A 21,658-nucleotide genomic window follows, 5' to 3' on the forward strand; every position below is an offset into this window, starting at 1 on the left:
CCTTACAACTTATGCTTGTCTTTCCCTTAGGCGATAAATACCGGATAATTTGCAACTTTTGACGCCTAAACGATCAGACAGGCATTTTCACTATAAATGAGTCTGTTACCATCACATCAGTACAATTACAATGAAAGCAGTGGTATTTTGCCTTGTGGTAGCGACATACGTTCTTTGCACCGAATGTAAGACGTTGTTATATGTTATGGAAGTGTTAGAGATGAAACAGAATATGGATGCTTTACAGGTCTCAGATGCATTACATGCTATGGATCAGGAAGTGTTGATGATTGCGACGTAAATGGAAAACTCAGGCAATGTATGCCTAACGAGGTGTGCAATAAAACTGTTTAGTGTAAAACGTTTGTCTACTACCACAAAACGATTTGAGACATTTGTTTAGCTATCATGTGAAACAACTGTGAGACGTTCAGGCGGTCATGTAACTGTCATGAAAGGATGCAAGAACTCACGAGCATGCAGGGACAACCAAATGCAGGTAGAACGATACTGTATACTTCTGTGATGAAAAGTAATGGCAACTAAAAGTTTTGCAGGTCAATGTGTGAATAACATGGATTTCGTTTTTTCACCCAGCTGTCTAAAGAGTCCATGTAAATCGACTAAATATATGAAAATATTTATTCTTGCAGAATACAAAATTCTCCGGAAGGTCAACTCAGTGCAATTCAAATCAATTAAACTCAGTTTGTACTTGTTGTTGTGACAAAGAAATGTGCAACATTGGAATTTCAAACTGCAATCTTAACTACCCACAAATCGGTTTTGATGGTGTGTTAGTTTGTTTTTTCCTCGTATAGAACAAATGGATAATATTTGTGTTTGCTACAGCAAAGGACTGTCCTGTGGCTTCAACATACTTTCCACATGGCAACGTAAAGTGCAACAACGAGAACAACGCTTGTGAATATCAATGCACAGAAAATGACTTCTTTGTGTGGCCAGTAGGAAGCGAAATTAATGTTTGTCTCAGCAATGGATCATGGGCTCACGAAAAACCATGCTGCGCACGTAAGTACATGGTACACAAAAAACACAAACTTTAGACTAAATGTTTCAAATACAAGAGAACCGTTTTGTTACAACAGACATACAGAATTCTTACTACCAACAAAGCCGCTGGTAGTTTTTTAATTTTGCTAGCTGTTTGTGAAACGAGCATAAGCCGTAAAAGCGTCACTTAGATACTTGGCAGTTGGGCAATAGCTACAACTAACATAAATTGTAACCTTTAGGTAAGTGCATTTTTTGCAGGTCCTTGTCCTCCATACAGAATTGCAGACAGCACAATGATTGTTCATCACACTGGGGAAAGTGGAAAACGCTTAATGGAACAGCTGCCTAGCGCTATAACATAGTTAAGTACACATGTTGAAGCTCTGTGTCTCAAAGATACCGTTTTTTATATTTTGTTCTTAGTGCGCCTATAGCAGAAGACCTTGTCAAGTTGTCCGTGATATCCTTTGGTGATGAAGTGGTTGAATCGAGTCTCGTGAAGTTTAATGAATATGGGGCGAACGAGACACTATTGATAAAACTGTTGCAGGAAAGACAAGTAATTACCGATGAAGGTGAGTTGCTTTACATTTCGTGTTTGTTAAACCAGGATTTAAATTTACATGAGCGTTACATAATTATGCTTTCGGGAAATTTAATAGTAAGCAAAGTTAACCTAATATATGATTGCTTTACAGCATGCTGTTGCAACCAAAAACTTGTGTCGTGATTGGTTTTCAGTTTAATCTATTAAGCATAGTGTATCTAATTACGATCTTTAGGTCCAGGTGATACAGGACTCGCCATGCAATACGCCCTGGATAATATGTTGATCCCCGAGGCTGGCATGAGAACCAATCCCATAGTAATGAAAACTTTGGAACTTCACACTAACACGCAACCGAACGACAACGCGATAGAAGTTGCAAAGACAGCAAGAGAAAGTGGCTTCTTGGTGAGAATCCTTTATAGTAGCGTATAGCAGTAGTTCTCAAACGGTGCGTCGCGGCGCCCTGCTGCGTCGTTTCAATTTTCCAAGGGCGTCGCAGAATAGTTCCTTTTCGTGGCTTTTTGTTGTTGTATCAGTAAACACAACTTTAATAATACGTTTCCTCATTAACTTTTATTTGCTGGTGCGTTACAAGTCCAGAAAACTTTTCCAGAGGCGTCGCAATAAAAACAGTTTGAGAACCACTGGCGTATAGTATTACCTAAAAAATTCTAGGCACTCTAAAAAATGTTAAATTCGCATTTTTTACCATTTTTGCACAACAACCGTTCCATGAAAATATAATATTTGACTTGCAACAAGATGTTTGTGAATAAACTGTCCGTATATGACTTCGGTAAACCAGCAGTTCCTACACTTGTTGGGTCCAAATGTTAGTGATTAGATCTAAAACATAGCCTGTCGTGTTTTATACATTAATTTAATCTCTTTATTTTAGGTCTATGTTTTCGGATTTGAAATTGGCGGTTTTAAATTTGACCGCGACCAGCTCGAAAAGATTACCGGAGACAAGGAGCACGTATTCTTATTTCAGGGTGATTACGGAGATTTAACGCCGCAAAACAAAAAAGACTTGAATGATCATTTTTGTCCCCATCCGTGTGATCACAGTTTGCATAATGAGTAAATAAATTAGTAATGCACCCAGAACGAAAAACATAAAAATGCAATCGGTTACAAATATAAGATGTGTATACACTTAATACGATTTTCAACTTTTTGTAGAGTGCTGTTATATGAAATCAGTATACAACTTTCTATTAATTTTAATGTACGGTGTAAATACTCCATCTTGATAGGCGTATGTTAATTCTTTAACCAAATGTTCACAATCTTGGACATTGATCAATTATTGTTTTCTGGCGCCTGGAATTTATCGCAAGACCACCAAATTAAAATAAAGTAAAATAAATGTTTTATGAAAGCACATTACAGCTACTGTGTCAACAGCAAAAGGCAGATCACCGAGATATGACATATTTTGCGGTTTGCTAGCTTCCTCGTAACTCAAATTGGAGTATTTTTATCCTGAAAAATGTGCATGAACTGCCAAAACCTTCACCTACAAAATTATGCTGAAAACGAAGAAAGCGACTCTCCCTAAGGCGATGGCGAACAGGTGTTTAAAAATGACCAAGCAATCTGTTTAGTTTGCAATAACTTCTGCAAGGCACGAGTGATAACGGCAAAAATGAAAGCAGTACTCCTTTGTATTCTGACAGCCGCGTACATTATTAGAAGTGATGGTAAGAATTTTTTGATTAAATATCGTTATAGAGTGCTATTGTATAAAACTTACAAACTGTTTAGGTCTCAGATGCGTAACATGTTACAGTTCAAAAAGCATCGATGATTGCGACGCAAGCGGAAAACTCAAGCAATGTATGTCCAACGAGGTGCGTTGTAAAAGGGTAAAGTAAGCCGTTGTACTGCTGTAACCGGGCTTTAAGCACTAAAAGTTTTGTGTTGTTTGACGCCATACCAACTCCCGCAATCAATCTTTATGTAAAATAATGTTGAAGTCACTAACTCATACATGCTCCACGAAGCCAAACGGTATATGCTTCGCTGTGAGAGTATATGTTTGTAAACAAATATTATTGGAATTTTTATTGTTCAGAACTCATGTGAAACAACCGTGAGGCGTTCACGCAATCACATAACGGTCATGAAAGGATGTAAAGCATCACCATCATGCAGAGACAACCAAATGCAAGTAAGGTGTAGGAAAGTAAAATGAACATTCGAGTTTTTTGTCTGATTGGAACAAGATAAGTTTTTCCATCTTTGTTTTACAGTATTATGTAAATTGTGCCGTTATAGTAATATTTATGGCTGCATGAAATTATTTTGTGGTGCAGAACACTAGATATTCGGGAGGGTCCACACAGTGCAACTCAGATCAAGACAATTCAGTTTGTACTTGCTGCTGTAACAAAGACATGTGCAATATTGGAATTCCTAACTGCAATTCCAATTACCCACAAGCCCAAAATGATGGTAGGTTTTCTTCGCTTTTCTCTATTAATACCTAAACGGCCCAAAACGAATCTTTTTATAATTATAATGACCTACAGCAATAGACTGCCCCGCAATGTCAACCAAGTTTCCGCATGGCAACGTAAAGCGTCATAACGACAAAGTTTATGAATTTCAATGCACGGAAAAAGACTACTTCGTATGGCCAGAGGGAAACGACATAAACATATGTCTTGGAAATGGATCGTGGGCTCACGAAAAACCCTGTTGCGCACGTAAGTTTATTTCAAAACGCAATTGTAACTTACCGCCGAATAATAACATGAAAGAAAACCCTACATTAAACAACAAATAACTCGGCAATAAAAAGTATCCTAAAAAGGCGACAATCACTTGCAAAAAAGGTGCTATGTTCCCTTCGTATGTCGTTTGAAGGCTCATGTTTTTTTAAGCAAAGCTTGGCGAGACAGAACTAAAACGGTGCACAAACATATATGTTTTACAGGCAACTGTCCTCCATACAGAATTGCGGATCAGACAATGCTCGTTCATCATACTGGAGAAAGTGGGAAACGTTTAATGCAACAGCTTCCCACTTCAATTGTATAGTTGAGTACAAACGGACAAACTGCGTTCAAACCTACGTGGTTATGAACAAAATTATTAAAAATGTTGTCTTTACAGCGCTCCGATTGGAGAAGACGCTCTGAAATTATCAGTGATGTCTTACGGTGACGACATTGTTGAATCAAGCGTTGTGAAGTTTAACGAATATGGAGAGAACGCAACACGATTATCTGAATTACTACGGGAAAGACAAGTCATTTCTGAAGAGGGTGAGTTGCACTTGTTTTCTTTTTTAACTTTTTACTGAAAGTCAAGCAGATAAAAGCAATTCGATAATTGTTTGAATTTTGTCCAACATACCTTGAGTCGTAGTAGAAGCTCAGTGATGTGAATTTCGCTGAGGAAAATTACACAATTTCACAAGTGTGAAATAGGTATGCCATGCTTATCAGAAGAAGGTGAAAAGGATCCAATAGGTGCACACATGAGAAGTGGACCTTTTCCTTTGGTTAATAACTGCTACAATGTAATTGTTCTTATGTGCTAATAACTTGGTTTTAGTCAATGTTCATGTACAGAAATAGTTAATGACGCTTTCCGTTTGTTTCCTTACATCACAAACCAAATCAAAACTTTTCTTCTCGTCTAGGTCCGGGAGACACAGGGCGTGCGATGCAATATGCACTGGACAATCTGATAACACTAGAATCTGGCATGAGACCCAATAAGATAGTACTAAAATCATTGGGACTTCACACCAACACGCAGCCCAACAGCAATGCCATAGAAGCAGGAAAAAGAGCAAGAGAACGTGGAATTCTGGTATGAAGCAATACAAATAGTTGTTTTTGTAACTTTTAATAAAACGCATGTACGTATGTTTACTAAAAAGAAACTTACATGTACTAACTTTGGAAGTCACATAACAGCCTCAACATTTGAGAGCAACTGTTTCCAAACAGTTTCGTAAATAAGTCAAGTTACAAGCAACTGATTTTGAAAAGCTCGTTTCAATTACATTGTTGGTCGTATTTTTATATTGAGTGTATGTTTTTGTTTCAGGTCTATGTATTTGGGTTCGAAATTGGCGGGTTCAAATTTGACCGAGAACGACTGGCTGAGATTACTGGAACCAAAGACCACTTGTTTATATTCCAGGGTTATTACGGTGATTTAACGCCAGAGAATATCGAAGACCACAACTCACATTTTTGTCCACATCCGTGTGACCACAGTTTACATGATGAATAAATGTCAATGAACTATAACACCACGTCATGCAGTTTTATCGTTTCAAATATTTTGAATATTTTTTAAAATACGTGTCTCTCAGAATACCCCATTTGCAGTTCTTAAAGTTAACAGAATTCCCCTTGACTATAATGCAACATAAAAACTGGGTATAAACTTGTTTGGGTACCAAGGTTGAATGTTGTACAAAGGTTATATCCTACCTGAGTACCAAAATAATATTTTGCATCATTTTCAAAAAAACTATTTTGTTTGAACTAAATTTGTCTCTGTAAATAAAGTAATGATAACTGATTGTGCATGTCCATATAGTTGTTTACAGTTTATTCACCAATTTGTTAGACTTAATGACCAATAGCCCAACAACTCACACTAACAACATTTTAGTTGTAATAACCAGAGTTGCAAGCGGGCCCAAAATCTGAGCCCGAACCCGAAAGTACATGAGAAAGACTAAAGAGAAACACAACAAGCACAATGAACAATAGTAGACAATGGGGTAAACAATACGTTTTAGAGTAGGGCGGGCATTAGGTCAAAGCCAGAGACTTGTTACTTAGCTGAGTGATTTTATTTAAAAAAATGGCGGACACGGAACGTAAAGTCAGGCCCATTGTGAGCCCGTTTTCTCACAAAGCCCGGCCCGACTTGCAACTCTGGTAATAACACGATAGAGTTTAAAGTCAACAAAGAGTGTGACAACAAACAAAGCTAGTCCAGGGTACTTTAGAATAGCAAAAAAAAATTAATTCCCGCATGTAAAAACAAGTTTACAAAATACGCAGAAGTTTTATCCTCAATCAAACAGAGGTTCTTGGCCACAAACAAACTGCTCAAAGATAATCTATTAGCATATGAAACTGGGCAAAGGGTGACAGAAACAAATGGAAGAAAAACTTGCAGCACAAATCAGGTTCACTTTTCATACGTAAAACTGATTTTCGGGCCTTGTTGCAGTAACGTAAACACAAATCAGATATCATCTTAATGCAACTAAACCGTAACAGTCGCAGTCCACCCCTAGGCAACAGCTAAGGTCATCTGTCATCGTTTCGGTAAACCTACGGTCAAATACAAACTGGGCGTTGCTGGTGGTATTTTTCGATTGTCAAACTCACTTTACAGCAAGAAATGAAGATTGTAGCATTTTGTTTTGTAGTGGGTTCGTTCATCGCATGCACGAAAGGTAAGAAGTTATGAGGTACTCAAAAGAATAATGACAATCCAAATGCATTGTGTTTAGGTTTAAAATGTATGACCTGCTACACTACTGGTAGTTTTGAAGACTGCGATGTAAATGGAAAACTGAAGCAATGTATGCCAAACCAGGTTAGTGACACTGAAAACAGTTAAAACACGAAACGAATAAAAGGACGTCTGAACATAGTTCGTTATTCCATTCGTTTAGGACTCATGTGAAACAGTCGTGAGACGCTCAGGAAGTCATATGACTGTCATGAAGGGCTGCAAGAATTCACGAGCATGTGAAAACAACCAAATGCAGGTACAAAATATATGACACAAACTTATCTATTCCAAAGTACGTAAGTACCCGAATAAGGTATTATTTTTGGCTTAGAACAGAAAATACTCGGGAAGATCAACTCAGTGCAACGCGGATCAAATTAATTCAGTTTGTACCTGTTGCTGTAACGACGACCTTTGCAACGGTGGAGCGCCCACTTGCGTGGAACATTACAAACCCACACAACCTCGTAAGACACATGGCAATAACGTGAGAAATATTGAACAACATATACCTAGAGGTTTTTGTTTAGTTCTAGACTGTCCTCAAGTTCGAGAGAATTTTCCCCATGGAAAAATTGAATGTTACAACGAGAACAAAGCTGGAGCATTGTGCGAATATCAATGTACTGCAAAGGATTATGCTGTTTGGCCGCCAAAGCGAACTACAAATGTTTGCCTCGCTAATGGAACGTGGGCACACGAAGAGCCGTGCTGCGCACGTAAGTTGTGTATGCTGAAGCTTTTATCAATAAATGTGTATTCATTTGGAAAAATAGCCGCAATAAAACTATTGCCCTACATAACCTTACTTAAAAAAATCGATGCACACGAACTAAGTAAACCATCTTCAAAACAAAATGTACTTGCCTTTTTTCCTACCATACATTTAAAAGCTTGATTCATAATCTACAAAGCATTAAGTTGTGTTGTTCATTTTCTTTTTAGGTCCATGTCCACCCTATTATCTTTTCGATAACATTCTGATGTTTCATTTCGGGGGTGAGGACGGTACACAACAACTTGAAAACACATTGAACATGTTTAGCAGGTGAAAGTTGATGTGCAAAACACAATACTGTAGGATTCATAGTACAAAAACACAGAAATTTAATAACCTTTTTGAGTGTGCAATACAACAAAGTCTTAGTTGAATACAAAAATGAAAATGTGGACAGACTAACTTTAAAACATGTTTTTGTAAAGCGCACTAAAAAGTGTTTTCAAAGGATTTTTTAGCAAAACGTCGTTTCAAATTATACTCTTGCTTGACTACCGTTTTGTTCACCTGAAATACCTCTTTGGTTCATTGTTACCAAGTAAGGAATTTTGACAGTTAAAAGTATGATGTTTCATGTTTGCAGCTCACCAATAGCAGAGGACGCCCTCAAAGAAGCTGCACTCTACTTCAGTGGTGAACCGATTGAATCAAGTGTAGTTAAGTTTAACGAATATGGAGCAGATTTAACACGCATGGTTCAGTTGATAAAAGAAAGAATTAAAGCGGTGAATGAAGGTACGTCCAAGGTTCTAGTGATAACACAAATAGCACCCAAGAAAAACTTTGATACTCATTGTAATACCATACTCTGTTGAAAAGCCGCAAAGGGTAACATATAGATTTATTACTGGGATAACCGCTGCGTTGATGCAGGCCAGCGATCACGACACACTAACATAATACGTCAGCTCTACTGAAGGCGATATACAGGGTGAATCAATATTCCGAACATTCCCAAATGGCAATTAGACATATAGGCTATAAACATCCAGTCTGTGTCGGCATTCGGAAAAGCACATGGTTTGACGTTAGAATGCACGAAAAGTATACCATAAAACAATTTGCAGAATCGGTTTTAACCAACGGACACAGACAAATGACTGACACGACTGAACGCTAGTTATAATACGTTTAATTTTGTTACAGGAGGCCCGGATGTGGGCGCTGCCATTCAATACGCTATGGACAATCTGTTTATCCCTGAAGCTGGTGCAAGAGACGATCGTGTACCAAAGAGTATCACAATTTTGACCAATCGAAATCCAGACGACGACGCAACTGAAGTAGCAGAAGAAGCAAGAAGACGTGGCATATTGGTAACAACCGCTCTGCCGTTTTTTGGTCACACAGTCCGATGTTGATTAAGATACCAAATGTTCACATTAGACTATAAATAGCATCTAACCCAGGGGTTCCCAACCTGTGGTACGCGTACCACTAGTGGTACGCGATAGCTTTTCAGGTGGTACGCGAGTAGCTTCCGCTTTTTTCACGTAAACCTGAATTTACAACTTTATATTTTGTTTATCTGGTTTTGTTTTTCAAAAAAATCTCCAAGGTTCTTCTTATTGTTACGTAACTATTCCTGTTGTTTCGTATCATTACGATCTTCAAAATACAGGTTATGTCAATTGTCAACAAGAAGCACAGTTGCTTTGAAACGCCGTAGAATGCTGTGAGACAGTGGGCATTAATTATATGTCAAATGATTGCCCTTGATAGATATCATCTACTATTTTATAGCTTAGGCTACAAATAGCGTTGAATAATGCTAGTGTTGTAAGCTAAAATAGATCAGGATAAAATGTTCAATAACGGTTACGTATGAAGAGGTAGTTTATGCTTCGTAGTAATGCATAGGAATGTGAGCAGGTATTTTCCGTCACGATGATCATCAAGTCAAAAATTTGAAACCGACTATAGGTGCGCACGGAAATGAATTTTGATGCGCTGCCAGTTTACACCGCGCATCGACCAATTGGTGGACAGTAAACAAAAATATCATTAAATTTCGTTGTGGTGCTTTAGTGTTATTTTAGTAGGCCAATATTCTTCTTCTGAATACAATATGATTCGATCAAATTAGTTGTTCTGCAAGAAGTGGTACGCGTGGCAGTACAGAGCGTCCAAGTGGTACGAGATCGTAAAAAGGTTGGGAACCCCTGATCTAACCACTACACCGAAGCATTTTGTGCAGTGAATGTAAGATTTCAAAACCCTCTGCAAAAGGTGGATTTCAAACCGAAAACAAGAGCCTATTTTAGGCAGGTGTTTTACTGCAACAACGGATGTTTTGTAAACTAATTGGGACAATAAAAATGCAACACAACAATATCTAACGATATACCTTGTCCTTGGAGAAAGCTAAAAGTCCTTCATGTTTGTTACCTTTTTCAGATTTACTTTCTTGGAACTGAAGTAGACAACTACAAATTCGACCGTGAGAAGATACTAGACATAACTGGAGAAAAAGAGCACATTTATATATTCGGGCAGTCGTTCAACACTCTCACTGCTGACCTTCTAACAGATATGACCAATCACTTCTGCCAAAACCCATGTGACCACGTCCTGCACGATCACAATTAACACGAATGTTTTTTGAAAATATGTGTATAAATTAGGTTGTACACAAGCATTTCGTATCTAAAATGACTATTGGTGTGAAAGTAAACATTACTCTTTATCGCAACTATTTGTTCATACATGTAGAAACCTTGCTTGTAATTCTCTTTAAAGTAAAGCATCATATTATGATAGCTTTTTTTAAACAACCCAAGCCTGTGTAATAAATCAATAGTCACTCCCTTTTCTATTACAGTTCTGCGTGAATTGTTTTTATATTCGGTGACTTTAGTTACGGTATTGGGTTTCACTGGCTGTGAAGAATGTCGAGAAGACGAGACAGGATTTGAACAAATATCACTAGATATATGCCCACATAGCACTTTTCCTTGTCAAACTTTGATCTGTGGGATAGGAAACTCAAAGTTACCAAACCAAAAATTGGAAAAACATCAGTTCGATAATCATACCCAGAAAATAACACCTATAACCAGTCACTTTCCTGTGTAAATAAAGTAAACAAAACTGAATGTGCATGCCCACATATTCTACTATTTAGCAGAGGAAAATAGCTAAAGGCGTGAAAGAAACATCCTGCAGACCCAGGTATGTGCACATACATCAGATTGTCGGTACTTGTGGCAGTAACGTAAACATATAAAAGTTGCCAAACCAGATATCAAATTAATGCAACTAAGCCGTAACAGTCGCAGCCCACCCCTAGGCAACAGCTAAGGCCACCTGGCATTGTTTCGGTAAACCTGCGGTCAAATACAAAACTGAGTGTTAGTGGTAGTTTCCGTCTATTGGCACTGACTTTGCAACGAAATGAAGATTGTATCATTTTGTATCATTGTAGCTTCGTTCATCGTCTGCATAAAAGGTAAAGCACCTGTTTACTATTCGGTAAGATATGCCAAATAAGATGTGTGATGTTTAGGTTTGAAATGTATGAACTGCTACAGTTCTGGTAGCTTTGAAGACTGCGATGTAAATGGAAAACTAAATCAATGTATGCCAAACCAGGTTAGTGAAACAGCAGACGATTTTTAAATCAAACATTAAACAAATGTTTAAATTAATATAGATTAATATTCCATTCGTTTAGGGCTCATGTGAAACAGTCGTGAGACGCTCAGGAAGTCAAATGACTGTCATGAAAGGCTGCAAGAACTCACGAGCATGCAGGGACAACCAAATGCAGGTAAGGTATTATGTGTCACACACTTATCTATTCCAAAAAACTTTCCATAGTAGTCATTAATGATATTATTTTCTATTCAGAACACAAGATACTCAGGTAGATCAACTCAGTGCAATGCGGATCAAATTAATTCAGTTTGTACGTGTTGTTGCAACAAAGACATGTGCAACGCTGGAGCGCCCACTTGTGTGGAATATTACAGACCTGCACAACCTCGTAAGCCACATGCCAGTCACGTAAGTAATATGGAACAACATATACCTTAATGTTTTTGTTTAGTTCAAGACTGTCCTCAAGTCCCTCAAAATTTTCCCCATGGCAACATTGAATGCCATAATGAGAACAGAGGTGGAGCAGTGTGCGAATATCAATGTACTGCAAAAGACTACGGTGTTTGGCCTCCAAAGCGAACTACAAACGTTTGCCTTGCGAATGGAACGTGGGCACACGAAGAGCCCTGCTGCACACGTAAGTTGTGTATGCTGAAGCTTTTAGAAGTAAATGTGCTTTTAATCGGAATGAATAGCTGCAATAAAACTATTGCGTTACACAACGTTACTTCAAAAAAGCAGATGCACTTCAGTAAAATATCCTCAAAGCAAATTCTACTTGACAACTTGTCTCTCACAAACATTTGGAAAAAGGTTTCTTAATCTAAAAAGTGTTTAGTTGTGTTGTGCATTTTCTTGTCAGGACCGTGTCCTCCCTATTTTCTTTTCGATGCCATTATGATGTTTCATTTCGGGGGTCCTAACGGCGAACAACAACTAGAAAACACGCTGCAGGTGTTTGGCGGGTAAGAGTTAACTTGCAAGACATGCAGATTACAAGTGTTGTTACTTTTAGAGTTTGCGTTGCTACAAATTTTCAGTTGAAAAAACAGAAACCGATTTTTGCAAAATGAAAACGGTAGTACTGATTATTAGAGAATAAGTTTCTTCACATCACACTAACATCGGAAAAGTTGTTTCAAAAGACTTGAAATTAAAAACTTTAAAGTAAAAATTTAACAATTGTTGCCTGACTAGCGTTTTATTCTCTTATGTTGAAAGTATGGTGTTTAATGTTAGCAACAAACCAATACCTGATAGTTTATAGTTTGCAGTGTACCATTAGCAGAGGACGCCTTTAAAGAAGCTGCATTCTACTTCAGTGGCGAACCGATTGAATCGAGTGTAATGAAGTTTAACGAGTACGGAGCAAATGCAACACGCATGGTTCAATTACTGAAAGAAAGAATTAGGGTGGTGAATGAAGGTACGACTAGCGTTCTGGTTATAAGGTGACAAATAGCACCAAAAAAATCGAATGCTTATTGTAACTGTTGGTGGCATATTGTCAGTTGATAACATCCTTTATTTAAAAGGCAGCGAAGGTTCACATATAGATTTATTACTGGCATTAGTACCAATGCGCTCATGCAAACCAGCTGTAAAGATACACCATTTTAATCACAGTAGGCCTGGTCTTTTGAAAGCGTCATACAGCTTAAAACCGGTCTGTTCAGCACCCTAAAACAACTAGACATAGGAAACATCAAGCATGCATGGTAAAATTATCATAGTTTGACGTTAGAATGCAGGACAAATACACCATAAAACACTTTACAGGATCGGTTTTAACTAATGGACACAGACAAATGACTGTTGAGCTCAAACGTAAGTTACAAATAAATAATTTCATTAAATTGTTTGTTGCAGGTGGCATGAATGTGGGAGCAGCCATTCAGTACGCTATGGACAATCTGTTTATTCCTGAGGCAGGTGCAAGAGACGATCGTGTACCGAAGAGTATCTCGATTATTACCAATCGGAATCCAGACGACAACGCAAAGGAAATAGCAGAAGAAGCAAGAAGACGTGGCATTTTGGTGAAATGTTAACCGTTTAGTAAATATGGTTGTTATTGTCACCCAATGTTCACATTAGACTATAAACAAAGCTAGAAAACAAAACTTTCCACAAAGGTGGGTTAAAACATAATACAAGAGCCTATTCGAGGCTGGTGTTTACTACAAAGCAAGATGTTTTGTAGACTAAATGTGGGTACAATAAAAATGCCACATAGCAGCATGTAACCACCTTGCCCTTGACACAAGCTCGGATTTAACTGATAAAAACACAAAAAATTTGGTAAAATTGCTTACCTGAGCGTTTGAGAAACGTGCAAGTAAGATAGAGAAATCTAAAATTCCGTTATGTTTGTTAAATTGTTTCAGATTTACTTTTTTGGAACTGAAGAAGATGGCTACATCTTCGACCATGAGAAGATACTAGACATAACTGGAGAAGAAGAGCACATTTATATATGGGGACAGGCGTTCAACACTCTCACACCTGACCTTGTAACAGATCTAAACAATCACTTTTGCCAAAACCCATGTGACCATGTCCTGCACGATCACAATTAACACAAAAAGATGCACATAAAGTGGGTTGTAAATGAGCCTGTCGGTAACGAAAAGGAACTGACTTTTCAATGTGTAAAAATGCGAGTGGTATTAAGGATGTGAACTGTTTATACATGTAAAACGATTGTTTGTATTTTTCTTTAACATAAAGCATCTTATTATGATAGCTTATTTGAAACAATAAAAATCCTAATGCATAATAAATCAATTGTCACTTACTTTTTCTATGTGTTTTCGCTGGGTGAGAACTAAGCCAAGAAGCGGAGAAACCATTGTCTCATAAAAACGAAATCGGGCTAACCACCAGAACATAAGCAACAAACAAGTTTGTTTACATTTGACAGCAATGTTTAATTGGACAAACGTTTAAATTCAGAGAAAAAAATATGGAAAATAGAAACCCGCAATTTTAGGCGAATAATGCCCACATACAACGGATCAAATAAAAACAGCTAAAAAAACACAAATTGAAGTTTCCAAATCAATTATTATCGATTAATAGAGCGTATCGGTCACAAAGTAGCCCTCCCCCAGGCTACAGTTCGGATGTCACAATTGCCGAGCTGAATACAAAACTGAAAAACCTTGCTTTGCAGACAGTTTCGATAGATCAGCAAAAAACGACCTAAAATGAGATTTTTATTAGTGTGTTTCGTTGTAGCTTCGTTCATAGTATGCATAGCAGGTAATAATCGTATTTGTAGTATTTAAACCAACAAAACAATAACTATGACTGGTTTAGGTTTGAAATGCATGACTTGTCATACCTCTGGTGGTTTTGAACATTGCGACGTGAACGGGAAAATAAAGCAATGTATGCCAAACCAGGTTGGTTGTATTATTGAATATTTTCAAACCTAACACATACAGGCATAGAACGCAGAATATTGCACAGTATTTCACTCAGTTTGGTTCAGGACTCGTGTGAAACAGTCGTGAGACGCTCAGGAAGTCAAATGACTGTCATGAAAGGCTGCAAGAATTCACGAGCATGTGAAAACAACCAAATGCAAGTAATGAAATATGATCTTATGAGCTTCAACTTGATTTAAGTATGATACGCTTTTAACAAAGAATACAAGATACTCGGGAAGATCAACTCAGTGCAACTCGGATCAAATTAACTCGGTTTGCACTTGTTGTTGCAACGTCGACCTATGCAACGCTGGAGCGCCCACTTGTGTGGAACATTACAGACCTACACAACCTCGTAAGACCAACACTGGACTTAAAAGTTTATAAAATAAGGAATCTTGTTGTTTAGTTCAAGACTGTCTTCAAGTCCCTCAAAATTTCCCCCATGGCAACATTGAATGCTACAATGAAAACAAATCTGGAGCCTTGTGCGAATATCAATGTACTGCAAAAGATTACGGTGTTTGGCCTCCAAAGCAAACTACCAATGTATGCCTTGCTAATGGAACGTGGGCACACGAAGAGCCCTGCTGCGCACGTAAGTATATAAAGGGTTGCTGAAATCATTATAGTCTTTCCTTTCGATAAACTTGTTGCTTTATCACTTTAATAATGCGTTTGTTGCTCAACTGATTTAAAACAAAGCTATTTAAACACGATGAGCTTGAAACTCATATTTTGGAGTAAAACTGAAAACCTCGTTTACACTTTTTAACGCACTGGATTCCACGTAAGACAAGTTGTGTTTTCCAATTTCGTTAGGTCCATGTCCACCCTATTTTCTTTTTGATGAGGTCCAGTTGTATCATTATGGTGGGCCAGATGCTGCAGAACAACTTAACGATACATTGTATGCGCTTGGAGGGTAAGACTTAATTTTCAAGTTATTTTTTGGATAAACACTTTTTGGAATTGAGCTTTAAATATAGATAATTTGTATGTTAACTTTAAATCTTTTATAGATTTGTAAATGATACACGGTGTTATGTCCCAAAATAAGCTGAAATTATAAATGTCAAGTTAATGATCTGATACCGTATTGTTTTTAGCATACCAATAGCAGAGGACGCACTCAAACTAGCAGGGTTCTACTATAGTGGTGAACCGATTGAAGCCAGTGTAATAAAATTTAATGAATACAAACCAAGTGATGTTATTTGGGTTGAACTACTTAGAGAAAGAACTAAAGCGGTAAACGAAGGTATGTTTGATAGAGGATGAATGTAATGAAAGTAAAAGAAAGACATTATGTGTTAAAATTTACAGCTTCCGCACGGTAAGCTTTGTTACAATTAAATACAATATTGTCATCCTGGGGCCTTTTTGTTGTCATAAAACATATTCATTGCTAATGTGATGACATTTCATTGCAGGAGGCCCAAATATTGGAGTTGCCATTCAGTACGCTTTGGATAACCTATTTACGCCTGAAGCTGGCGCAAGAGACAATCGGGTACCTAAGGTCATCTCAATTTGGACCAATCGCAACTCTGCCGATGACCCAAAGGAAGCAGCGGAAGAAGCAAGAAGACGGGGCATCCTGGTAGTTTGATAATTAAACAATAGTCTAACATTTCCAAAATTAGGGCGTTGCGTTTAACCGAACGACGCCAGACCCTGAGGATCATAGGCATTCCCATCCAATATGCCTATCATAACAACTTACTCGTCGCTGAAGCCATACGCTGCGCGTTGCAATTTGAACACACACAAAGCGTAACGGCCAGTTGTCCACAACATAATGAAATCTTAAAATAAACTTAAGTTGGTGCGCATTTCAAGACTAGAAATCTTAAAATAAACTTAAGTTGGTGCGCATTTCAAGACTAACAGTGTGTAACTCCTTACATTCTTTCAGATCTACGTTTTTGGAACGGAAGTTGACGGCTACACCTTCGATCGTGAACAGTTACTGGACATAACTGGGGAACAGGAACACATTTTTTTATTTAGGGAATCGCTGAACAACTTTGAATCTGAAGTTGCCGTCGACATGATCAAGCACTTCTGTCAAAACCCATGTGACCATGTACTGCACGATCACAATTAACAAACTTGCTTATCACAATAAACAAAATAAATCCGTTGTACCTAACCCAGGGGTTCCCAACCGGTGGTACGCGTACCACTAGTGGTACGCGAAGGGTTTTCAGGTGGTACGCGAGTAGCTTCTGTTTTGTTCACAAATACCTCAATTTGCAACTTTATATTTTGTTTGTCTGGTTTTGTTTACAAAAAAACAGTCCCCAGGCCTATTGTCATTGTTACGTAACTATTCCTGTTGTTTCGTATCATTACGATCTTCAAAATACAGGTCATGTCAATTCTCAACAAAAAGCATAGTTGCTACTTGCTATGAAAAGCCGAACAACGCTGCGGCACAGTGGGCGTTAATTGTGTCAAATGATTGCTCTTGATAGATATATCTACTGTTTTGGTGCTTAAGATAGCGTTGAATGAAATATGATTCAAACAAATTAGTTGTTCTGCAAGTAGTAATACCATAGAGCACTGTAGAACACATTAGTGCTCTATGGTGGTACGCGTGGCAGTGCAGAGCGTCCAGGTGGTACGGGATCGTAAAAAGGTTGGGAACCCCTGACCTAACCAAATGAAGTAAGATGTAAATGTGGCAATGGAGTGATGATTGTTGTGCTATTAAAAGTCATATTGTTTTGGAACTTAGTTTCACAATGTGTTATGTTTACTTCATAACCTTTACAGCGTTAAGCGCAAGCAATCACACACACACATAACCGAGACGGGTTTACAATTTCAGTGGAGGAAAAAACCAAGGCGGTCACGATCGAGCATTTAACAACTAGTTTTTTGAAAAAACGTTTTCAAACAGGGTTTCGATTTGCTGGTAGAAAACGCTTTGCAGATAATCGCTTTGGCAAAAAAAACCTAAATTGTATGGCAGAAAATAGGAACTTAATCGTGTTTACCATAATCAGCAAAAAATCCTAACGTAGTACCGCAGGAGAAAATCTTTTTTAAGCGATAAGATTAATTTTTTTACCCAGCAATTTGATTTGCATCTGTTTTTGAAATTTTTATGCCCTTGCTGAACACGCAACTCAACTACTGCGTTGAAAAAGGTCAGATTGACGATCATAGGGCTTCAACATGTTATCACTGTCTATACAAATTTTGCATGTGGCTAAGCCGGTATGTCAGGCTAGATATCATTACCTTCATCATTTTGTCACTATCCCCTCTAAGGGGTATACGTGCATACCGCAGCTGAAAAACGTCAACCAACCTGCCCTACGGCGGACAAACACCTCCGTGCAACTATAATAAATCGAAATGGCCGTTTGAACAAGGGACAGTGATGTATAATGTTGCAGCACAGGACAGTAAAATGAATGCTGCAATCGTAGTGATCCTTATCTGCTGTTCGGCATACACACAAGGTAGATGTTAATGTTTTGTCGTTTAGTTAGCAGTGTGTCAATAAGATATAATTTGATGTTTGTTTGTAACGAATGCGTTGTAGTCCAATCGACTTCTTTTTTCATAACCAGGTCTAAAATGTATGAAGTGTTTCAGTGCCGGAAGCTTTGAAGAATGTGATGTAAGCGGCCAAATAAGGCAATGCTTGCCAAACGAGGTAAAGAAAAAACTATCGAATCTATAGCCATTCAATTGTAACATTTCGTGTGGAGTGAGTGATGCTGATTTTGCAAATAAACACGTGTTTTTGCAGGAATCATGTGAAACAGTCGTGAGGCGTTCTGGCAATCATATGACCGTCACCAAAGACTGCAAGGACACAAATGCATGCAACAGCAACCAAATGCAGGTACAGTTTTCATCACGTTTAAAACTAAACCTAAATTTAGCAATTCAGACAAAGTAATAATTAGTTATATTAACTACAAAGGTGTTTTCGATTCACAGAATAATGCAAATTCTGGTCGGTCAACTCAGTGTAACGCGGATCAAATCAGCTCATTTTGTACTTGTTGTTGTGGCAGCGATATGTGCAACGCAGGAACACCGACGTGTGTCCCATACTATCAACCTGTTACACCAGGTATAAAACCGATAACAAAGTCCTATAAGATATTAAATCATAGTACGCCAGGTCAATTGAAGGCGTCATACAGAACCAAACCGGTCTTAACAAGTATTCCCATACGGACAAGGTGAGATTCGAACTCACGATAGAAGCGTTTTCAGTTTAGCTGTAAGATATTAGATAAGTAAGATATAACATTTAATATGGACAGAGTAATATTAAAGAGAAATGATTTACAGTTAATGACTGCCCCGCGCTGTCCCAATCTCTACCACACGGCAATGTGGAGTGCTATAACGAGAACAAGGCCGGAGCAGTTTGTGAATATCAATGTACCAGCAAGGACTACGGAGTTTGGCCGAATGGGCGCAACACAAATGTTTGTCAAGGCAACGGAACCTGGTCACACGAGGCGCCTTGTTGCGCACGTAAGTTTATTATGGACCAGTTGGTATTACTAAGTTAATGACTGGGTTTTTGCCAAGTGTTGCATAGGCTAATAAATGCACAAAAAAGTGTAGTAATCTTGTTTTTGTTCTCGAAGGCCCTTGTCCGCCCTATTTTCTGTTTGATGACGTCATGCTCATCCACTTTGCGGGAGACAAGGCCGAAGAAGAATTACAAGAAACTCTTACTGCGGTGCAGTTGTAAGTAATTTGCAACATTGTGAAACAAATAGTGATTTGAAACAAATAAAACCAACACATAAGTAAAAAAAAAACAAGAACTCTTGCCACATTGTCAAAACAAAACTAAACCAAGACCGAAATCTCAAAAAAACACATTTTGTTTCCAGCTCCGCTATAGAAGAAGATGCTGTAAAGCATGCAGTGATGTATTACAGTGGACAACCCATCGAATCTAGTGTAGTAAAGTTTAACGAATACGGGGCGAACGCAACACGACTTTTTGAACTTGTTACACAAAGAGTCACTCTTCAGAATGAAGGTCTGTCGTTGTTCGCGTAATCAAACTTTCTAAAAAATGGTTTAACGGAATTTATGTCGATAATTTGCGTCAAATCATCACTGTTGTGTGGGTTAATAAAAACATGATCCTTATAGAGAAAGGGTTTTGAATGGGAAATAAAAACGTCAGTTACTTCGCAAAAAACTGATAAAAGAGCAACATTTGTTTAAAAAACAAAGCAATATACTCCTGTAAAGAAGGGTTTAAAACTGATGTAAGATAATGACAATATTAAGGCCCTAATCATAGTACGCTAGGTCTATTGAAGGCCTTATACCGAATCAGCCGGCCACCAAGAATTCATAATTATGGCCCTAAATAGCAATCCATAGGTTTACTCATATATTCCACCACACCAAAACAGCCTGTTAAACATTATTAGGACCAGTGAATACTGGAGCAGCAATACAGTATGCTTTGGACAATCTACTAACCCAAGAAGCCGGTATGAGAGACAATAGAGTGCCGAAGACAATCACCGTTATTAGTGACAGAAACTCTGACGACGATGTTAAAGGACCTGCAGAAGAAGCAAGAAGACGGGGCATCTTGGTAAACGTTTGCTTAATATATTATGTACTGGTGACAATAGGATTCATATAACTACAACTTCAATTGAAACATTTAGTACCACATAGTTAGCACACAAAGAGGCTCATCATCCTCGTTTAGGTTTGAAACAAACGCGTTTTTGCAGAGTGCTTTTACAAGTTAACCGACTTGGTATAAACTATGAAAACAGGACCAACTTAAAGTATTGTCAACAAAACTGCAGTTTTAAACCATAAGTCAACGAAGAAAGCATTCCTCCGACACTAAAGAAATATGTTTTGTTGTTTATAAAAGAAACTCTGCAACTGATTTGAATGACATACATCAGCATTTCAATTGCCTATTATGCCCTCTTACATATTTTTGTAGCAGCACAATAACAGATATACTGTATTGCAGATCTATTTCCTTGGCATGGCAGTAGATGGGTACGAATTCGACCGTGAACAACTACTCGAATTGACAGGTGTAGAGGAACACATCTTAGCATTCGATCAAGCCCTTAGCACTCTAACCGACGAGCATGTTGCTGACATGATGAAACATTTCTGCAGGAACCCATGTGATCATGTTCTTCATGCACATGGCAGAGGATAAAACCAACCACGACGTGATATGGGACCCGAATTTTAAAGCGCTACAACTAACCTGATTGTTAATGTATAAATAGTTGTGTATCGCAGTTGTTTGGATAAAAACATTGTTTAGTTGTAGACATACGCTTAGTTTGACCGAATCTTTCTTAAACATCTCACTTTCTTTCATTGTACATACCGGGTGTCGAAATAAAATAAAATGGAAACAAACGTTCACTGACTAATACATGCAAGTAGTCATGCGCAAACGCGCCACTACTAAAGGTAGTCATCGGCCAAAACTTACGTAAAAAAGGTTTACCTTGCAAGTCGTTTAGCTTTAGTTGAACAAACCAGTTTCCCTCAAATAGTCATATTGCAGCATCTGCAAAACATAACACATTCGCAGTCACTACACCCGACAACGATAAAAGTAACTGTAATAGAAATATGTAAAAAAGTGGACAAGATCTTAAGCGTGTAGATAGCATTTAAATAAACTGAACAATACAGTCATAGGTAACATATTTACAAATTTGCTAATGTCAGGAAAGGACGAAACGGCCACCCACTGGATTCCATCTTTAACCA

At 38.0% G+C, this 21,658-nt stretch overlaps 6 protein-coding genes across 7 annotated transcripts; all 6 read left to right on the forward strand.

Annotated features, from left to right (window-relative positions):
- The first annotated feature begins 114 nt into the window (after positions 1 to 114).
- LOC145218436 (uncharacterized) lies at positions 115 to 2,753 on the forward strand. The gene is made up of 8 exons (XM_080085840.1): positions 115 to 185; positions 248 to 333; positions 404 to 499; positions 654 to 792; positions 853 to 1,032; positions 1,276 to 1,592; positions 1,800 to 1,972; positions 2,466 to 2,753. The coding sequence occupies exons 1-6, from the start codon at positions 131 to 133 to the stop codon at positions 1,377 to 1,379; spliced, it is 660 nt and encodes a 219-aa protein (XP_079941966.1). The 5' UTR covers positions 115 to 130; the 3' UTR covers positions 1,380 to 1,592; positions 1,800 to 1,972; positions 2,466 to 2,753.
- Positions 2,754 to 2,958: 205 nt separating this feature from the next.
- Positions 2,959 to 6,118, forward strand: LOC145218570 (uncharacterized). Its single transcript, XM_080085983.1, has 9 exons — positions 2,959 to 3,273; positions 3,338 to 3,423; positions 3,648 to 3,743; positions 3,889 to 4,027; positions 4,105 to 4,281; positions 4,512 to 4,614; positions 4,691 to 4,842; positions 5,223 to 5,395; positions 5,636 to 6,118. The coding sequence occupies exons 1-9, from the start codon at positions 3,219 to 3,221 to the stop codon at positions 5,822 to 5,824; spliced, it is 1,170 nt and encodes a 389-aa protein (XP_079942109.1). The 5' UTR covers positions 2,959 to 3,218; the 3' UTR covers positions 5,825 to 6,118.
- Positions 6,119 to 6,840: 722 nt separating this feature from the next.
- Positions 6,841 to 10,670, forward strand: LOC145219101 (matrilin-2-like). Its single transcript, XM_080086477.1, has 9 exons — positions 6,841 to 7,010; positions 7,068 to 7,153; positions 7,233 to 7,328; positions 7,404 to 7,539; positions 7,603 to 7,791; positions 8,018 to 8,120; positions 8,434 to 8,585; positions 8,997 to 9,166; positions 10,248 to 10,670. Exons 1-9 carry the CDS (start codon positions 6,956 to 6,958, stop codon positions 10,437 to 10,439), a joined length of 1,179 nt encoding a protein of 392 aa, XP_079942603.1. The 5' UTR covers positions 6,841 to 6,955; the 3' UTR covers positions 10,440 to 10,670.
- A 440-nt stretch (positions 10,671 to 11,110) lies between these two features.
- Positions 11,111 to 14,206, forward strand: LOC145219103 (uncharacterized). Its single transcript, XM_080086481.1, has 9 exons — positions 11,111 to 11,298; positions 11,356 to 11,441; positions 11,524 to 11,619; positions 11,700 to 11,835; positions 11,899 to 12,087; positions 12,313 to 12,415; positions 12,725 to 12,876; positions 13,320 to 13,489; positions 13,838 to 14,206. Exons 1-9 carry the CDS (start codon positions 11,244 to 11,246, stop codon positions 14,027 to 14,029), a joined length of 1,179 nt encoding a protein of 392 aa, XP_079942607.1. The 5' UTR covers positions 11,111 to 11,243; the 3' UTR covers positions 14,030 to 14,206.
- Positions 14,207 to 14,607: 401 nt separating this feature from the next.
- Positions 14,608 to 17,743, forward strand: LOC145219102 (collagen alpha-4(VI) chain-like). Of its 2 annotated transcripts, XM_080086479.1 has the most exons (10): positions 14,608 to 14,714; positions 14,772 to 14,857; positions 14,947 to 15,042; positions 15,104 to 15,239; positions 15,294 to 15,482; positions 15,707 to 15,809; positions 15,994 to 16,145; positions 16,318 to 16,487; positions 16,803 to 17,035; positions 17,548 to 17,743. In XM_080086479.1, exons 1-9 carry the CDS (start codon positions 14,660 to 14,662, stop codon positions 16,992 to 16,994), a joined length of 1,179 nt encoding a protein of 392 aa, XP_079942605.1. In that variant the 5' UTR covers positions 14,608 to 14,659; the 3' UTR covers positions 16,995 to 17,035; positions 17,548 to 17,743. The 2 variants fall into 2 exon arrangements, with proteins under 2 accessions (XP_079942605.1, XP_079942606.1); XM_080086480.1 differs by lacking the exon at positions 14,608 to 14,714 and having other exon boundaries at positions 14,807 to 14,857; positions 14,937 to 15,042; positions 17,548 to 17,741.
- A 510-nt stretch (positions 17,744 to 18,253) lies between these two features.
- LOC145220163 (uncharacterized) lies at positions 18,254 to 21,302 on the forward strand. The gene is made up of 9 exons (XM_080087444.1): positions 18,254 to 18,363; positions 18,475 to 18,560; positions 18,657 to 18,752; positions 18,851 to 18,986; positions 19,211 to 19,399; positions 19,516 to 19,618; positions 19,768 to 19,919; positions 20,323 to 20,492; positions 20,892 to 21,302. Exons 1-9 carry the CDS (start codon positions 18,282 to 18,284, stop codon positions 21,087 to 21,089), a joined length of 1,212 nt encoding a protein of 403 aa, XP_079943570.1. The 5' UTR covers positions 18,254 to 18,281; the 3' UTR covers positions 21,090 to 21,302.
- The last annotated feature ends 356 nt before the right edge of the window (positions 21,303 to 21,658 follow it).

This window comes from Phallusia mammillata, chromosome 3 (assembly GCF_965637545.1).
Source record: "Phallusia mammillata chromosome 3, kaPhaMamm4.hap1.1, whole genome shotgun sequence".
NCBI lineage: Eukaryota > Metazoa > Chordata > Ascidiacea > Phlebobranchia > Ascidiidae > Phallusia > Phallusia mammillata.

Bases quoted from the DNA above. Each gene is read 5' to 3' on its own strand.
- LOC145218436 (XM_080085840.1), top strand. From the start codon at position 131: ATGAAAGCAGTGGTATTTTGCCTTGTGGTAGCGACATACGTTCTTTGC. The intron at 334-403 runs GTGTGCAATAAA...ACATTTGTTTAG, and splicing joins GGCAATGTATGCCTAACGAG to CTATCATGTGAAACAACTGT. The intron at 500-653 runs GTAGAACGATAC...TTATTCTTGCAG, and splicing joins GCAGGGACAACCAAATGCAG to AATACAAAATTCTCCGGAAG.
- LOC145218570 (XM_080085983.1), top strand. From the start codon at position 3,219: ATGAAAGCAGTACTCCTTTGTATTCTGACAGCCGCGTACATTATTAGA. The intron at 4,282-4,511 runs GTAAGTTTATTT...TATGTTTTACAG, and splicing joins CGAAAAACCCTGTTGCGCAC to GCAACTGTCCTCCATACAGA. The intron at 5,396-5,635 runs GTATGAAGCAAT...TTTTTGTTTCAG, and splicing joins CAAGAGAACGTGGAATTCTG to GTCTATGTATTTGGGTTCGA.
- LOC145219101 (XM_080086477.1), top strand. From the start codon at position 6,956: ATGAAGATTGTAGCATTTTGTTTTGTAGTGGGTTCGTTCATCGCATGC. The intron at 7,540-7,602 runs GTAAGACACATG...GTTTTTGTTTAG, and splicing joins TTACAAACCCACACAACCTC to TTCTAGACTGTCCTCAAGTT. The intron at 7,792-8,017 runs GTAAGTTGTGTA...TTTTCTTTTTAG, and splicing joins CGAAGAGCCGTGCTGCGCAC to GTCCATGTCCACCCTATTAT.
- LOC145219103 (XM_080086481.1), top strand. From the start codon at position 11,244: ATGAAGATTGTATCATTTTGTATCATTGTAGCTTCGTTCATCGTCTGC. The intron at 11,299-11,355 runs GTAAAGCACCTG...TGTGATGTTTAG, and splicing joins GTTCATCGTCTGCATAAAAG to GTTTGAAATGTATGAACTGC. The intron at 12,877-13,319 runs GTACGACTAGCG...TGTTTGTTGCAG, and splicing joins AATTAGGGTGGTGAATGAAG to GTGGCATGAATGTGGGAGCA.
- LOC145219102 (XM_080086479.1), top strand. From the start codon at position 14,660: ATGAGATTTTTATTAGTGTGTTTCGTTGTAGCTTCGTTCATAGTATGC. The intron at 15,240-15,293 runs GTAAGACCAACA...CTTGTTGTTTAG, and splicing joins TTACAGACCTACACAACCTC to TTCAAGACTGTCTTCAAGTC. The intron at 15,810-15,993 runs GTAAGACTTAAT...TATTGTTTTTAG, and splicing joins ACATTGTATGCGCTTGGAGG to CATACCAATAGCAGAGGACG.
- LOC145220163 (XM_080087444.1), top strand. From the start codon at position 18,282: ATGTATAATGTTGCAGCACAGGACAGTAAAATGAATGCTGCAATCGTA. The intron at 18,364-18,474 runs GTAGATGTTAAT...TTTCATAACCAG, and splicing joins CTGTTCGGCATACACACAAG to GTCTAAAATGTATGAAGTGT. The intron at 19,920-20,322 runs GTCTGTCGTTGT...AAACATTATTAG, and splicing joins AGTCACTCTTCAGAATGAAG to GACCAGTGAATACTGGAGCA.